We start from the raw sequence: 18,882 nt of genomic DNA on the forward strand, positions 1-18,882 counted from the left end.
AGGCGGCTGTAGGACAGCAGGACGGACGGTGGGATGTACGCTGGACAGATGCAGTGTTCTGGAGCTGAGGATCTGACGGATGAGGAGAAGGAGATCATTAACAGTGTTCTGGCCCGAGCCGAGATGATGGAGGCCATGGAGCAGGAGCGGATTGGGTAAGAGCTGCTGCTGGATTTGTCTTCATTTCTCCAGTTTTCTATCAAATACAAACATTATAAAGTGAGTGGAATTCAGTAAAATAAATAGAACTGAGATTACTTACCTCTTCAGTGTGTGAAAGTTGCTTTTAACAGATTTATCACTGGAATAAACTGGCCCAGGTTCAGTGGATTATAAGATTAACCCAACCAACTATGTCTAATATACGGTTTTAGGGTTTATTGTGTATTATAATTTGTTTTTCTTAAAAAAAAAGAATGCTTAAAAAACAGAAGTATGATATCATGTTGGGCTGAATTAAACAGGGTTTTTGGCCAGCTTGGTTAACTAAATAAATCTTGTTAGCATAACCTTATTCATCTTACACAGATAACATAAAATCTTCTATAAAGTTATCCTAATATCGTCCTATACGTTTCTTATAGGAAATATCATAAGATTCAATACTTGAGACAATTTAGTAAAGTTATACAATATACTATTGTAAATACTATTGTAAATATTGCAGTGAAAAATTGAGATTAGGAAATCCTACCATCCCTCTTTGCAACCAATAGTTAAAATAAAACACCCGTTCCTATCTATATTTAATATCAAACATCTAAAAGTTATGTTTAAAAATGTGCAATATTTTTGGAAGATAGTTTAACATACGGTCGAACAGCAGAACCAACCAGAATCCTTAATCCTTATTCAATATTTAGAAAATATTGATTAAAAAGACAGAAAACACACAGTTAACATTTTGTCATTTTAACATTTTAATATTTTTAGCTTAAGTCACACTGTAGATATACAACCATTAAAAGATTATTTTAGGAAAATGACGAAATAAGCTCATGTTGATTCCTGTCAGTCATGGCTTTTAGGAACCTGTCATTTTTTTTTAACGCACAATATTTGCTTTATATTGTTTATTATCAGCTGCTATTTATTTCTCATCAGGGCAGAGAGACAGAGAGACAGACAGATCACAGATGGAAATAGGGGGTTAATTCACACCTCTGTTCTGGAGCGGCTGATGCGGCACTGAAACGTCTATGGGATGATTCAGCAAGAGCGCATCTGTCCCAGAGCGTTTAGCATGCCTGTGCATTTACGCTCCATTACAGCCAATCAGGAGTCAGCAGCGGAATGCTCGGCTAGGCATTAACGAATCAAGCTAAACAACAGCTCTGCATCTGTATCTCCTCCCCCTACAAACCCATAAAAAACCCACCGTTATCTCTGCCATGTGCTGATGCATGCTCCTCCCCAGCACCAGCCTCAACACTTAGCCGGTGTTGTGCTGAATTCAGCACCCCCGCCAGAAAAAGCACCCCCTCTCAATACCCGAGATACTGTTCTAAGCTACACTGACTTGTAGAAAATAATGAAAAATAATTATGTCATCTGCAGCCTCTCCTGAGAGAGGGTGCTTTTCCTGGCGGGGATGCTGAATTCAGCACCATAATAAGGCCTAAATCTGCACCCCCCATAAAAAGCACCCACCCCTTCTCGGCCCCCTAATATTTTATGGTGCAAAATAATAGCAAACATCCAACTATACCAGCGTTTTATGCCACAGTATCATCTGTAAAATGGACAAAGGTGTGAAGAAAAGCTAAAACAGCTAAACTAACTAAATAAGCTTTCCTGAAGCCTATATTTGTCTTAATGTTTCCAGCTTTCTAGCTAATACACATGTCAAAAATGGCACTTTATGAAAAATGGCACAGAATTTACTAGAGATTACAGTACCACTTTAAAATAAGACTACCTTTATAAAGGGTTTATAAATGGTTTACAATTAGTTTATTAATGGTTACTAATCAGGTGGTAAATGCCTTAAAAATCATTAATAATCAGTTATAACACATACGTAGAAAGGGCAACAATGACCTGTTGTTTGCCAAATAGTGAACTATATTACACAGCCATCTATATTGTTGCCCTTTCTACGTATGTGTTATAACTGATTATTACTGATTTTAAGGCATTTACAACCTGATTAGTAACCATTAATATACTCATTTATACACCATTTATAAACCCTTTATAAAGGTAGTCTTATTTTAAAGTGGTACGAAGATTACTTACTAATTCACTGTGTGAAAGTTGCTATTTAACAGATTTGTTACTGAGATAAACTGTGATAAACATTCGATGGGCCATGAGTGGTTCTAACTAAATTGCTATTGCACCAATGAAACCCTCCCTCACTGCTGTTTTCCTCAAATCCTTTTTCCCCTTATTTCTAATGCAAATGTTGCATCGATTCTGTTCTGGCTGATTGCTTCATATTGGATATGCATGAGATTGCAGTACCACATATTAAAGTGACATAAATCAGCTCAAAAAATATCAGATTTAGTGCAATGTTTAATGCAAACGTCCAAAAAGTCTGATCCAATTGTACTAGGGCCATTTTTTCCTACTGTATGAGTGTAAAATAGTGTAAATATAATATCTTGTTTCTGACAGGAGGTTTTAAAGAGGTGTATCTAAGAGAGAGAGTCTGTTAAACCTTCTTTTGTCTTCTGCCGCGTCTCGTCCCACAGGCATCTGGTGAATCGGTTGGACAGAATGAAGCAGACGGCGTGTGGTGACGGACACTCGCGCTGTCTGCACTGCGGACAGCAGTTCAGCATGATGGGAGTCAGCGCCGTCACGTGTGAGGAGTGCAAGAAGGTACCTGTCCAACCTGTGCAGACTCATATATAGACATCATTGCTTTGTGCATGGAGTTACCAGTTTATTGGGTACTGTAAATTATATCTACTAGAGACAAATTATTATCTGTCCACAATCATTTATTTTACTTCAGTCCTGCATACAGCTCTGGAAAAAATGAGAAGAGAAAAGAGAGTACTTCAGTTTCTGAATCAGTTTCTCTGATTTTGCTATATATAGGTTTATGTTTGAGTAAAATGAACATTGTTGTTTTATTCTATAAACTACAGACAACATAAAAAAAGAAAAAATAAGAGATCACTTCAAAATAATGATTTTCTTTGATTTTACCAAATTGAAAACCTCTGCAATATAATCGAGAGGAAGATGGATGATCACAAGCCATCAAACCAAGCTAAAAGTTATCCAAAAGCAGTGTGTAAGACTGGTGGAGGAGAACATGATGCCAAGATGCATGAATTTTTTTATTTCTGAACTCTTAAAACTTTATGAATATGAACTGTTTTTTTTTTTGCATTATTTGAGGTCTGAAAGTTCTGCATCTTTTTTTATTTGTCATTTCTCATTTTCTGTAAATAAATGCTCTAAATGAGAATATTGTTATTTGTAATTTGGGAGAAATGTTGTCTGTAGTTTATAGAATAAAACAACAATGTTCATTTTACTCAAACATAAACCTATAAATAGCAAAATCAGATAAACTGATTCAGAAACTGAAGTGTTCTCTTCATTTTTCAGAGCTGTATAGCAGTCTGTAATATTTCACCAAGAGGTACACTACCTAGAAATAAGCTTTGAATGCCTATATATATTAATTCATTCATTGCTATAGTTTAGCCACACTTGAATGAACACATCCAGCATGATAACTGTGTGAGTACTGAGTACTGAGTTACAGGGCATGCATCGTCACTGGATAACTGGATGTGGAAGTGAGCATGTGTGACGTAAGAACCCCAGAGTCACAGGGATACTGAATATCTGACTTAGGGGTGTTTTTAACTATACCTCCAAATATTTGTGGACAGCCCTACATTAAATAGCACTTATTGGTGACACAGATGGGCCTAAAAAACTGTAGAATTGCCACTGCGTGATCATCTCCAGAGCTGTTTTAATACACAAATAATGCCAAATTGTGACTGTACTGTTTCCTCTCTCCTGCAGAACATGTGCAGTAAGTGTGGGATTCGCAGTAACAGCCGCTCCTGTCCTGCATGGCTGTGCAAAATCTGCAGCGAACACAAGGAGGTGAGACAGCGTTAATTACCGTCATTTACACAGATCTGATTATTAAGAGGGATGTTGACACCTTGGTGCGTAACCTGCAGAAGAAGGTCACCCAAAAGCAGTGTGTAAGACTGGTGGAGGAGAGCATCAGTTATTCAGGGTTCTTTATTTTTTATTATTCCACCAAGTATTGATTTCTGATCTCTTAAAACATTAGTACTGTTGTTTCTAAATAAATATGCTGGTTCTGAGGTTCTGAAAGCTCTTCTGCATCTTTTTCCTTATTTTGACCATTATTTTAATCTAAACTACATGTGATTTACCCGACAACCAGATCAACTGCAAAAATATATATTTAAGGGTATTTTTAAACCATTGTACACAAAGCACAGATGGAGCTTTCTACTTTATTGTTTTTGCAATACATCATGAAATGAAATACATCTATTACATCTATAAAACAAATCCGCCCTTTCCTACAAATAACAATATATTAATTAATTCTTTTTTTTTACATAAAAAATTAAATGTGCTTTTTTTGGACTTGTATTTCTTCATTCATGACGGGAAGTAAATAAAATAATTTATACTAGTAAAACAAATAAATAAACTGAGTTCTCCTAGAAAGGAGAAAGGGCTATTTATATATGTTTATTTGTTGGAAGGAGTCAGATGATGATAAAGGTGCTGTGAGCCCTGCTCTCTCTCACAGATTAGAGTATATGTATATATATGTGTATATATGTATGTAGACAGAGGCAGGCGAGCAGTGTGTTTATCAGTGTGTGTGGGTTCAGCACCTCTGACTTTAAGAGGCTCTCGTTCTGTAATGAGGTGATTCAGACGGTTGATGATGTAACCCTGTGTTAGTCAGCGGTGTCGCAGGGCATCGCTCCGTCCGGATCATCCGGCACTTCATCTGCCTCTAATCCAGCGCCTCCTCATCACTCCGACTCCCCGGGCCTTTATACTCCATATCCCTCTGCAATAATAGCAGAGCATCACAGGAAACATCATGAGAGGAGATGATGGAGCCTTTGATGATTGAACATCATTTTTCACAAAATACACACCTTTATATCCTCCTGAGAGCCAGAAATACAGCTTTTACAATATAAAAATGTAAAATATAAATTTTAAATGCTAAAAAGGTTCAAACAAATGAGATCCTGATATGTGTTGTTATATCTAGTGTAATACAATATAAGAAAAAAAAAGAGTCCCAGTCCAAAAATAGCTTTTAATTTACTACATGATTCCTAATGTGTTCCTTAATAGTCTGGATCACTTCAATATGCATATATTTATAATGTAGAAAAAAAATACTTTATAAAAACAATGAATTAGAGGGTGTGTCCAAACTTTTGACTGGTTCTGTACACTACTAGACAATCACAAAAAAACAGTAATACAATAATAAACAGAAAATTAACAAATTACATGTACAATTAATTAATATACAAGTAAATCTGATTTTGCTATTTATAGGTTTATGTTTGAGTAAAATGAACATTGTTGTTTTATTCTATAAACTACAGACAACATTTCTCCCAAATTCTAAATAAAAATGTCTGAAATAACAAAAAAGATGATATATAATGCAAAGAAAACAATTTCTTATTCATAAAGTTTTAAGAGTTCAGAAATCAATATTTGTTTTTAATCACATTTTTTTTTTTTCATGCATCTTGGCGTCATGTTCTCCTCCTCCACTAGTCTTACACACTGCTTTTGGATAACTTTATGCTGCTTTACTCCTGGTGTAAAAATCCATGCAGTTCAGTTTGGTGGTTTGATGGTTTGTGATCATCCATCTTCCTCTTGATTATATTCCAGAGGTTTTTAATTTGGTAAAATCAAAGAAACTCATCATTTTTAAGTGCTCTCTTCTCTTCTCTTTTTCCCCAGAGCTGTATATAAATATATAAAAACAGCATTTGGAATCATTTTAATGTTTTTAAAGCTGTTTTACCACTTTTTTTATACTTGACTTTTGGAACTAATATTAGGCAAGTAGCATATTTTATGAGCTTAGATCATGATTTGGAAAATGTTCTGTAAAATATAAGGTATGAAAGTTGCTGCTAAACTATTAAAAGCTTTAAAAAGCATTTTTAAGGATGTTAAACTCAATTCTGTTGTGTTTTTCTGCAGTGCTATAGAGAGTAGTTGGTATAAATGCATTGTTTGCGGATACGGCTAATATTAATCTCGTGGCCTTGTGGGTAATATAATTGTATCTCAGCATCATGTTTTACAGTAGTATTACATTATTACAAATAAACTCTGTAAAGATGCGCCCGGGGGGACAGTGACTGTGGAAAGAACACAGGTTTGATGTTGGAGATAAAAGTGGATGGTTTATGTGAGGACATCTTCCCGCGGGCTGTTGGTTGTTTGAAGTCTGGATTAGTCTATGTCTCCGATATGATAATCAGTGTGTGTAAGCGTCCGCGGGGGGGGGGATGATGGAATGAAGATGCTCTGATGCGTATCTGTGTTTAATCTCTCTGAAGATGCTGAAGCGATCCGGAGCCTGGTTCTTTAAGGGGTTACCCCAGCAGGTCCTGCCCTCACCCTTACCCATCACCAAGCACCTCACCCACACCCCTGCAGCTCCATATTCCAACTCACAGAACGGAGGTTAGCATTACCGGCCTTTATACAACCTGAAGGAGTTATATATTTACTCTGTATATTGTGTATACATTATATACTCAATACAGGGCTGTGATATGTTTTTTAATAGACATACACTTTATTAACAACTAATTGTGAGATCTAGCCATCTTCCAAACATGGTGGTGGTAGTTACATCTATAACTGCAGCTCCATATGCCAACACCACAGGCTAATTATACAGGCTAATATACTGCTGGATATATTCAGTATCAATATTGTATCGCTAGCCGAGTACAGCTTTCAAACATGGTGGAGGCAGTTTAACCAGACTGCTATTGTAAATAAGAAGCTGTTCTTATTGACTTGCCTGGATAAATAAATGTTAAAAAAAGAAATTTATTTACATAATCTATTATTGATAAATGTTAAGGTGCATTAAAAAAAGAAGAAGAAAAAAAAAAGAAAAATAATAATAATAATAATAATAATAATAAAGTACAGGCATCTGTTAAGTTTGTCCTTTGCAGTTTTTTGTGGCTTTCATATTATTTATACAGGTATAATAATTATGCTGCCTCAACCAAAACCTATAAATATATTGAAATATAAATTTTGTCAAAATTACAAAATTACATATTTTGTCAAATATATATACAGCTTCCAAACATGGTGGAGGTAGTTTCATCATCTACAACGTTTGCCAGGATAAGGTACAGCTTTCAAACATGGTGGAGGTAGTTTCAAAACATTTTTACAGCTAAGCCAACTCCCAAGAAAGCAATCAATAGGGTCCATGTGCCCTCATAGACATTAATTTAAGAATAATTAATTTAATTAATAAATAATTTGTAAGTAAATTATTATTTTTTACTTACACTTTTATTTTGTTTTATGTGTGTTTTATGTATTTTACGTGTTTTATATGTGTTCTGTATTGTAGACAGCGGGCAGCTTCTCGACAGAGGGCAGCACAGGGCAGGTCAGTGCTGGTATTTATTACACTGAGCTTTAATACGGGATAAAGAGGCTGAATCTGGAATATTAAGTTTCCTGTTTTTTCACACTCAGCAGAACTGAAGCTTCCTGAGCAGAACGAGCAGAAAATCACCGTCCAGAACCAGCAGGTGACGGGCGGAGCCAGACCCACCGAGACCAGGAGCTCCGGACAGACCCAGGAACCCGCAGACAGACGGACCGAGCAGAACTCTGAACCATCAACCACACCTTCTACTACCAGCCTCACTCACAGAGGTAAAGAGAGACACTAAAAAATACTAAACTCTTCTAATATTAAACTCTAAAGGTCTGAAATGTAATTTTAGTACTTTTAATTAATGTTATTATATGTATATGAAAATTGTATTATTTGTAAATATGTTATTTTAGCTTGTTGTGGGTCAATTTGCCTGTTTTTTAGTATAGCATTTTTTTTGGCAGTAAAAAAAAACTTTTAATCCAATGAAATAACTTACTTACTGTATCATTAAAAATAACTAATTTACTTGAAAAAGTGCTTGAAAAGGATGTTTAATGGATAAAAATGGGAGGAAAACAAGGAAAAAGTGCCAAGCACATACAATATAATATATATAATGTATAATATAAAATAAAAAAAATAATAAATGTTTAAAAATTAGATTTTTTGTTATAATAATTATAAATAAGACATAATAATATTTTTGGTTGCATTTAACAACACTAATTACCAAAGTCAGTGCACACCACTCATTATTTTCCCTTTTAATATCCGACTGGGGGCAATCTTACAACAAACAAACATTTAGGATGATGTTTATTGTTTATTGTTATCACTTTGTTATTGAGATATTTTGATAGTATTTATATCAGTGAGTAAACTGGGCTGTAATTTACACCGGCAGCAGCTGAAGGGAAAAAGCAACTCAGCAATAAAACTGTATCTGTACTGAAACTCTATCAGGAAACACATGATTCTGTTACTCCTGATCAATACCTGCATAAAACCACCTACAGTTATTAATCCTCATAATGATATTCCTGTCTTTGAGGAACACACACAGTCTGGACCATCATATAACAGACTGAATAAGACATTATGTTGTATGTTATAGGTGTTGTAATGATGAATAATGTCTTAATTAGTGTTAATTAGTAATTGGTTGATACATTCTGTCCTAATTACTGTTAATTAATGTACCAATTATTGTAGTATTATTGCACTTTGATTTCTCTACTGAAAGTGTATTATTGTATCAATAGATACTTTGAGTTAATGAAAAAAGCAGTAGAGTAAGACACTTTAAGAATATAAAATAGTGTATTTCAGCATCATGTAGCATGTTTTAATTCATAATGTTCTCTCACTTTCAGTGATGCTTCTATATCTCTCAGCTTGTCCAGAAATGCATGTGTAAAGCGTGTCCTTTAGTGCACATTACATTTCTTGATTGTTGGGGGAGCCCAGGAGCAAGAGATACTAATTATAACATTATGAGTTAGTAAGAAACAAAAAATCTTTGTAGAAAATGCGAATAGTTTTTTATTTAAGAGGCATTAAAGAGGGTTGATTAACTCAGTCTTTTAATCAGATTACTGTATGATTGGTCGGGTTTTTGTTGCAGTTGAAACTCTTCACCTGGAGAAGGACGTCCCGCCGGCGGAGAACAGGGCGATACCCAACATGCAGAAGGAGACGAGGCCCTCGTTAGTGACCGGCGCCCCCGCGGTACGCCAGGCCCCGCCCCCCGCCACCACTGCTGCCACTACCGCTGCCACCGAGGAGGAGGAAGACGCCAACAGCTACGACTCTGATGATGCCAGTAAGACACTAATCCAGCCTGACACACGACCGCTTTTTACGTGCTGTTTACGTGCTGTTTACTGTTTACGTGCAGCTCGGTCCATACACACCGCCCCTCCATACACACACACACACACACACACACACCCCTCACACACACCCCTCACACACACACACACACACGCCGCCTTAGATAATCCTTCATTCAGGCGTTCACCCCGTGCTGTGTCCTCTCTGATCATCTGTGTCCCTCTAAATAAGTGCACCATCCTGCAGTCCTACTGTTTATGATTGCACATTATTTATATAAATTTTTGGGATGCACTGAATATATGGCACTCAAAAATATACAGCCAACACTGGCAAATAAATAAATATATTTAGGTTATTTAGGTCATATTGCAGTATTTCTTCTAAAATTAGTGTTTCTTTAACCCCTTATACTCGTATAGAGTTTGAAAGGAGGTTTAAGTATTAACATGTAGTATTTTTTTACTTTTGACTAATTTTAACTTTTAATATATTTATAATACATTTTTCTATTTTGAACTGGAAAATACATTTCTAAATAATTAAGAAAAAAGTTCTGACCCATACATTTTCAGAATTATAAATAAAATCTACATTCTGGATAGTTCACATCTGTCCTAAATTCATATTTTTGAATACTGAATCAAATAGGTTTGATTTTATGGATCTGATTTTTTCAAGTTTAATGAACTTATCCTGTATAACAGAGGAAACTCTTACTCTTCCATAATTTCCTAGAGTGGTCCTGATGGGTGCCAGTTTCATCATAACGTTTTTGCTTTCAAAGTTCTTATTTTAAAATGTTTTGCATTGACTGACTTTCATTTCTTCTTAAAGTCATTTTTTACCTTTTTTATTTAGTTGAGTAGTTGTTGCTTTTCATAATATGGAGCATTATAGATCATTACTCAAATATTCACTATTCACTGTATACCTTTACAACTTTATAACTTTACAACTAATGCTCTCAAACATCAATGTTAAGAGTCAAGAAATTCAAGTAATTAACTCTTGATGAGTTCAGCACAGCTGTTAACTGAAAGCCTGAATTCCAGGAGACTCTACCTCATAAAACTGACTGAGAAAATCCAGCAGAGATGCTCAAAACTGATCATCTAAACAAGAGGAGCTACTTTAAAGCATCTAAAGTGCATTTCTCTGCTTATTGCTGGATTCTTCAGGTTATATATTTGTTGAATTGTTGATTTTGGCACAGATTGCTTTGTTGATGGTGTTTGTTGTGCTTCTCTCAGCCACGCTGGGGATGCTGGAGTTCAGTCTGCTGTACGAGGAGGAGAACAGCGCTCTGCACTGCAACATCATCAGAGCCAAGGTATAGTGTTCCCCTTCCCCGAGCTGCAGGAACAGCTGTAAGTAAGCACTTCTGTTTAAATCTATTTCTGTTCAGAAGCTTCCTTCAATCTCTCTGATGGATCGCGTCACAATGTACAGTATGTAACCATAAACCACACAGATACAGCGGCTCCTGCAGCGGAGGCGCAGATTTATGAATAGAGGGATAAATAGAGGGATGAATAGAGGGATGAATAGAAGAATAAACACTGTTTATTCACTGCTGTCTGTTTGTTTAAGGGCCTGAAACCGATGGACTCCAACGGACTGGCTGATCCATACGTTAAACTGCATTTACTTCCTGGAGCCAGCAAGGTAACACTCTGACCTTTACCTGCAGATATATAAACAATAAGACTGATAGATGTTAAAAAATACTTTACATCAAAGTGTGCCAAGTCCTGCTGGAAAATGAAATCTGCATCTCTATAAAAGTTGTTTTCAGCAGAGGGAAGCTGTAAGATATGAAGTGCTGTAAGATTTTGTAAGAAAACTAAACTGCACTGACTTTAGACTTGATAATAAAACACAGTGGATCAACACCAGCAGATGACAGACATGACTCTCCAAACAAACCATCACTGATCACTGAAACCATCACCACTGGAAACTTCACACTAGACCTCGAGCAGTTTGGACTGTGTGTCTCTCCACTCTTCCTCCAGACTCTGATCTCTTGATTTACAAATTAAATGTAAAATTTACTGATGATCAGTGATGGTGCAGTGAAGATGAGGATTTCATTTTTCAGCAGGACTTGGCACACTGCCCATACTGCCAAATGTACATTGGCCTTATGTAATGTATTATAATTTTCTGAGACACAGATTTTTGGGTTTTCATTGGCTGTAAGCCATAATCATCAACAATAAAAAATAAATAAACGCTTAAAATAGATCACTCTGTGTGTAATACATCTATATAATATATAATTATAGGTAAAGTTTTTACATTTTGAACTGAATTATTAAAATAAGGTAACTTTTTAGTGATATAATTGTTTGAGACGCACTAGTACAAACTTCCCCACATTTTGCGGTGCATTATGGTTGTTTGACAGCAAACTTTGGTGTATATAGATTGAAATGTACTGTTGAGATTTCAACCAGCTAAAAACACAGCAAAAAAAATAGTCTATAAGGGAAAGGAAGTGGAAACCCTATAGAGCATGCGTTTTACCTGCTAAAGAGGAGACTGAAGGGAGTAACCCCCCAAAACATATGTACAATTTACTAGTTTACTAAATTGTAATCTGACCAGGAAATTACAGTGTTTTAAAAAAACAGTTTAAAAGTCTGCTTTTCTATTTATTTCAGTCCAACAAGCTCCGCACCAAGACTCTCTACAACACCCTGAATCCAGCCTGGAACGAGACCCTGGTCTACCATGGCATCACCAACGAGGACATGCAGAGGAAAACCCTCAGGTAAACAGAAGCTGTACTGTAGCTCTGACCCTTTTTATTTTAAAAACAGGAAGAAAACTATGCTTTAATGCTTATTAACACTATTAATCAATGTTTAGAAACATTGCATAGTATGCTGCGTTCCATTTATATTTCATCTGAAGTACCAATAATGAAATACCAATAATAAGTCTGTAGAATTCACCACAAATCGTTTAACAGTCTTTGCAAAAAAAGTGTTTTTTTAAGTTTCTGTTAAGAATCCAACCAAAATATATCCAACTTTTTTATGCCACATGTTAGCATTGTTAGCATTATCCAATTTGCGCCATCCTTGTTAGCGAGACCATTTGATAAAAACGTGTTACGCAGTACTTTCTCGTCCAAACATCATGTAAACATCTCAACAGACAACAGAAGTTGTACAGTACAACTTTATTACAATGGACATCATGTATTTTGCATATAACACTATTTGAGAGCTGTTTGTTGTCCATCCGAATAGACCATGAACCAGCCAATGAACAAGTATATAAACCAATGAAACAGTAACTTGCTCCGCCCACTGCGCTCAAAAAACTACTAGAGCCATTACGGCAAAGTAACAGCTAATTTTTACTAATTGAGTGTGATTTGTTAAAATAAATATAAGAATAAGTATAAGAGTTTTGTCATTTATTTTTGATCAGATCCCCCAAAATAAACACTAATATTAGGTGTTTAAATGAAACGCAGCATAATTTCAGTACTTTCATTTAATTTGAGAGTTAGATGATCTCAGAGACGCTCATCGATCCACACCGTTCAGCTTCTTCACAACTTAATTAAAGGCCTGACATTTAGCAGAGTGCACGGTGTTAGCATCCGCGTTGTTCTCCGGCAGACTGTCGGTGAGTGATGAGGACAAGTTCGGACATAATGAGTTCATCGGAGAGACGCGGGTGGTTCTGAAGAAGCTGAAGCTCAATCAGAAGAAGAACTACAGCGTGTGTTTGGAGCGAGTGGTGCCGGTAAGCTACATTACTCCTGATATTAGATTACACACATTCTCGTAATGTACGTTCTTGAGTTTCACCGCATACGTCTGACCTCCACCTGCTGTATGTAGGTGAAGCGAGTCGCTGCTGGAGGGTCGGTGCGCGGTATGGCTTTGTATGAAGAGGAGGTAAATAAATAATTATGTTTTGTTAGTATTAGTATAATGTCTTTTTATGACCATACTTACTGCATAGACCTCTTAAAAATTTAATTTTACCAAATTAAAAACCTCTGGAATATAATCAAGAGGAAGATGGATGATCACAAACCATCAAACCACCAAACTGAACTGCTTGAATTTTTGCACCAGGAGTAAAGCAGCATAAAGTTATCCAAAAGCAGTGTGTAAGACTGGTGGAGGAGAACATGATGCCAAGATGCATGAAAAAAAAACTGTGATTAAAAACCAACCAGGGTTATTCCACCAAATATTGATTTCTGAACTCTTAAAACTTTATGATTATGAATATGAATTTGTTTAGAAACTGATTCAGAGTCCTGTAATATTACTCTACCTCCACAGTCCACATGCTCCTCTCACTTTCTCTCAGTGATGCTTCTGTATCTCTCAGCTTGTCCAGAAATGCATGTGTAAAGCATCTCCTTTAGAGGTGGCATGCAAGTAACACTTTATGACTGTAGGAGGAGCACAGGAACAAGAAATGTCTTTCTAATGAATTCTTTAAAGGATTCTGCTTTAGTTCATCTAGGTTATATTAGATGTTTTAGTTTTAAGTATTAAGTGTTAAGTGTTGGTGTTTGGAAGGTAAAGGAAGGTGAGGATGCGGAGGAGCGAGGTCGTATTTTGGTGTCGCTCACGTATAACAGCCAGTCCGGCCGGCTCATTGTTGGCATCATTCGCTGCGCCCATCTGGCTGCTATGGACTCCAATGGCTACTCCGACCCTTTCGTCAAAATGTGAGTATAGTGAGTATAGGAGCAACAGTAGAATCAGTCCAAATGATTGTAGACACCCCTTCTAATGAATTATTTATCCATATAATGTATAATGTAGCCCCTGCTGACACTGAAAATGAGTAAAATTATGAGTTCCTTATTGCCAAAGAATTGTCTCCATCAGCAGCCAGAGCCTGAGAGACTCTCTCTGAGTGGGTAAAGTAGGTGGCGTATGTTAATTGATGTATTAAAGTTGGGGAAATGGCACTTTCCTCCAGGTACACTGTGATACTGCTAGATTGGCATGCTGTTTTAATTGGCAGCACCATGCACTGTTTGTATACTGGATATATCCTCCTGTCACTGGTGCTCACTGTCAGTGTGTAGTCACTCCCCTTCACACTGAAGGTTTTATAAGAGTCTTAGTTAGTATGTGGGTTAATTGGCTGAACTACAATGAGTTAAAAATGTTTTACAAAGTCTTAAGTTGCTCTGGATGTTGCATTATGTGTTGGCCATATCTGGTATCTAACAAAAGCATTCTTTAAAGCATCCTAAAATAGGTAAAATAGGTAAAATTATATTTTTGGAATGATGTTTTAGCATTTTGGGGTTTTTTTTCCACATCACACTGGGTGTCTATAATTAGCTTATCACAGATCATTTCTTTTTTACTGTGGAAACTAATTAGCGTTCCCTGTAGCTGGTAAATGTTCTTCACATGGATGTCTTTATTGTTGTCGTGCTGTTCTGCAGATGCCTGAAGCCAGACATGGGGAAGAAAGCTAAGAATAAAACCCAGATCAAGAAGAAGACCCTGAACCCTGAGTATAATGAGGTTTGCTCTTCCTGTCTGTCTGAGTAATACCCATCCGTCTCGCTCTCTCGTACGAGTCCGTCTCTGATACGACACGTTTATGAGCTCTGACATATCAACACAAAGGAGGCGCCTCGTTCTCCTCGTGTCGTATAAAACGGGTTCTGCCCTCGGCCCGGTTCTGATGCTGACGGGCTTTTTATCGTTGCAGGAGTTCAGCTATGAGATCAAGCATGGAGAACTGGCCAAGAAGACTCTGGATATCTCAGTGTGGGATTACGACATGGGGAAATCCAATGATTTCATAGGTACAGTAAGACTCTACAGTATATATTGTATATTATGGGTCTTGGTGTTCTTCCTACATGTTCACTCAGTGTGTCAACCTTGATATGTAAAACTTACACCTTTCTCATTGGCTCCTGTGACCAATTGTTAACATACTGGGCGTGTCCTACTGTAACTGACACTCACCGTCAGTGTGTAGCCATTCCCTCTATGCACTGAAGTGTCTATAAGCAGTTTTAATGAGGTAATATAATTATTTTCATGTCATATGTCATATTTGATTATTGTGGCACGGTTAACGATTACACTAGATGCTTGGGAATTGGTACATTATTATCACAAGTATTTAAAAATAGAAAATAAGGGAACTGGCCTTGCTCTCTCTGAGTGGTTAGAATGTCCCGTGCTCTACATCTCACCCATTCATTCAGTTCAGTTCTAATAACATATTTATTGTATATAGTGGCTGATTAACTGATATTATTGGTAATTTAACTGTGTAGCTCCTTAAATCTGATCAGTCTCTCATCAATTATAAAACCAGGCTAGTTTAAAAATGATATGATCTGGAGTAGTATATTCACATTGTATTTTATAATCTTCTAATTAGTGTCTAAAGGCCCTATCTTACACCCCGCGGCTCAGTTTCCTCTGCTGAGAAGCATTCGTTGGACACATCCAGGTAGCTGCGCCATTAAAATAGCAATCTGCCAAAGTCAGAGCTCACCTGAGGGAATGATGAGCAAGAGAAACTCTGATTGGTTTATTTCACGTTACACTCTAAATTAACTAAATCCATGATTAATTAAGATAATTAGTTCATTAGTTTGTTGCGTTTCAAGCCACGCAAGGTGTACTTTTCCCGTCATTACGATAGCAAAGACACACTGACTCACCCTAAATCAAGCTGCACAGGCCCTTAGATGATGATGATGATGATGATATCACTCTATGCTCCACAGGTGGATGCCAGCTTGGCATCACAGCTAAAGGAGAATGCCTGAAGCATTGGTACGAGTGCCTGAAGAACAAAGATAAGAAGATCGAGCGCTGGCATGTTCTCTTCCACCAGAACAACATGGAGGCTGAAGCTGACTGAGCCACGCCCACTTCCTGCCTGATCTCTGTGACTCCATACCATCCTGTCTTCCTCTCTACCCCCCCCCCCTCCACCGACACTGTGTTATTAATACGACTCTGTTTTAAATTCTGTTCTGAGGGTCCAAGAGTCTGAGACCACTGATAAAAATCTATATTTTACATTATTTTATGTATTCAAAGTATTTTTCCCTTTTTTTTTTTACAAATGTGATTATTTCTCACAAAATATGGCTATATTTGTTTAAACATGACGTTTAAAGTATGTCAAATACTAGTCATGTCTTCGCTGATTGACTATATTTGGGTTCAGTTATAAGTTATGTTCATTTTATGATTATCGTCACTTGCTATCATTGTTAGAATTCGTAAAATTCTACATGTTTAATTTCATTGTGTTCTCAGACTTTTGTACCTCACTGTATGCGGTTGGTATTGCGTGGTGGGTAATCTCAATATATCGTCCATGTTGGTGACTTGGGGTTATATTCCTGTATGAGAAAGCAAACTGCGCTAAGGCTGCCCGATATTGGGGAAAAAATAACATTGCGATACTTTTTTCTGCAATATATATATGTATATATACAGTACCAGTCAAAAAAGTCTGCATTGTAGATTAATCATCAAGAGTTAATTACTTGAACTTCTTGTCTTTTCCTTCATAATCTGATAGATTACTTCATTATTTATTTACTATATAGGAAAAAAATAAATAAAATAGGTAAAATCATTAAACGAGAAGGTCTGTCCAAACTTTTGACTGGTACTGTATTTATGATTAAATTTGCATTGCCTGCGATATGGCTGTTGCGCATGCAGGCATTGCGATGATGATGCAGATGCGATATATCGTGCAGATCGTGCAGATATATCGGGCTATACCAATAATCTATACCTCTACATACACTCTGCGTTCGCCTGTCGCTGTTACATATGTAGAATCGTAACTCGCTCTGGAGAAACAGAGAAAAGCCAAAAGCCGTAAATATAAATATAAATATAAATGTACAGTATATACGCCACAGTGTTTATCTTGTTTTGATCATCTATGATAAACTATTATATATAAAACCAGTGAATTATGTTACATTAAATCGACTCACTGATATCCTCTATTGTAACAGATGCATCAGTGCTCACTTATTTAATATAGAGAAAATGCCCTACGCTCATGGAGTTAACCTCTTCTGTTGTCTTTAGGGTGAAAAATCACCCGCCACCATGTTTAACAGGAGAGAAACAACCTTAAATGACTTTACGTTGAGTGACCCAACATTAGAGAGTTGAGAGACCTCCATTAAAAATCTGTTACACACCATTTTTGATTCTGTATCATATATTTAGAGAATATTATACAATGACACAAGGGTTAATGGACATTTTCTCAACCATCATTTTATTATTGTTTATTAATATTATTTGTAGAATTGTTGGGATTGTTCTCACTGTGATTAAAGGTTAATTCGGTTTATTTGTTGAATGCTCAGCCTGCGCGCTACTGTAACTCAGTGTATACACCTGTATTATCTGCAGTTAATGTGGTCAATAAAGTATGAATGACCCTGCGTAACCCCGCTGAGGGCGTGGCTGTGTTGTAACGTGGTGTATTAAAATCACTGGTGATTTCTGGCTCCTGCCCGTGAGTGTGAGCGTGAGTGTGCTCTGTGGAAAGTCGGCGTTCGCCTTCAGCCGTCTCAGAAGATCCAGAGCAAAGGTCAGCGTGAAGTGATACGAGATCATCCTCCAGTGTGGAAGGGAATTTCTGTTTGATGTGTTGAATAACTGCAGTTATTACTATTAGAATTGAGTAAGTAAAGGTGATTATTGTAATGCCTTATTTACACTGATCTAGTATAACACTATCCTTCTAAGACCCGAACTCTTGCATGGCATGCAATAATTAATTGGCACCTGATTAGTGTAAAAAAACAAAGAATTATCTTTTTACACAAAATAATGACGTCCACATATGAGGATATTAGGTTTATATTTCGAAAAAAAAAAATGAATCGCAATTAGTAATGATGTGCAAAACATTTATTGTGTTCCTAAACACAACAGCATTTTTTTTGCCTGAGTGCAAAACAAAAGTAGAAAGAACAATTGTGCCCCTTTGAGCAAAATGAAGACATTTACTGTATTTACTGTTTATTTAAATTTCTGAACAAAACAATCGAAACTTAAACGCGTAAAACTTCTCTGCCACCACTAGGGGACTGTATAATGCCTGTAAGGCCTCATATGAGGACACCAGGCCCTTGTAGAGCAAAATTTAAAAGTGTTGTGGTCTAGACAACTCAAAATGTGATGTCCACACATGTGGACACCAGGTCCTAGAAGGAAAAGAAACCTAAAGACACTTTACACTTAATACATGAATAAAAAAGCATTTTTAACATTACTTTCTTTGGTTATTTTGTTCTTCAGACAAAAGGAAAAGTACTGTAGGTGACTTTTTAGCTTTATTTTATTAATGATGTTCCTTTAGTTAGA

General features: G+C 36.6%; 1 protein-coding gene across 2 annotated transcripts in view; it reads left to right on the top strand.

Annotated features, from left to right (window-relative positions):
- The window catches only part of rph3aa (rabphilin 3A homolog (mouse), a), a 32,538-nt gene extending 14,579 nt beyond the window's left edge, over window positions 1-17,959 (top strand). The window contains exons 2-17 of one of the 2 annotated variants that reach the window (XM_022680771.2): window positions 3-155; window positions 2,700-2,829; window positions 4,000-4,083; window positions 6,579-6,705; window positions 7,625-7,663; window positions 7,753-7,935; window positions 9,285-9,482; window positions 10,747-10,826; window positions 11,087-11,161; window positions 12,163-12,272; window positions 13,135-13,261; window positions 13,360-13,416; window positions 14,056-14,207; window positions 14,943-15,024; window positions 15,215-15,311; window positions 16,254-17,959. In XM_022680771.2, coding sequence (XP_022536492.1) covers window positions 34-155; window positions 2,700-2,829; window positions 4,000-4,083; window positions 6,579-6,705; window positions 7,625-7,663; window positions 7,753-7,935; window positions 9,285-9,482; window positions 10,747-10,826; window positions 11,087-11,161; window positions 12,163-12,272; window positions 13,135-13,261; window positions 13,360-13,416; window positions 14,056-14,207; window positions 14,943-15,024; window positions 15,215-15,311; window positions 16,254-16,390 — 1,800 coding nt within the window. In that variant the 5' untranslated portion in view covers window positions 3-33 and the 3' untranslated portion in view covers window positions 16,391-17,959. The remainder of the gene's footprint in view (window positions 1-2; window positions 156-2,699; window positions 2,830-3,999; window positions 4,084-6,578; window positions 6,706-7,624; window positions 7,664-7,752; window positions 7,936-9,284; window positions 9,483-10,746; window positions 10,827-11,086; window positions 11,162-12,162; window positions 12,273-13,134; window positions 13,262-13,359; window positions 13,417-14,055; window positions 14,208-14,942; window positions 15,025-15,214; window positions 15,312-16,253) is intronic. The other variant, XM_022680772.2, reaches the window with a different exon arrangement.
- The last annotated feature ends 923 nt before the right edge of the window (window positions 17,960-18,882 follow it).

This window comes from Astyanax mexicanus, chromosome 20 (genome assembly GCF_023375975.1).
Source record: "Astyanax mexicanus isolate ESR-SI-001 chromosome 20, AstMex3_surface, whole genome shotgun sequence".
Lineage (NCBI taxonomy): Eukaryota > Metazoa > Chordata > Actinopteri > Characiformes > Acestrorhamphidae > Astyanax > Astyanax mexicanus.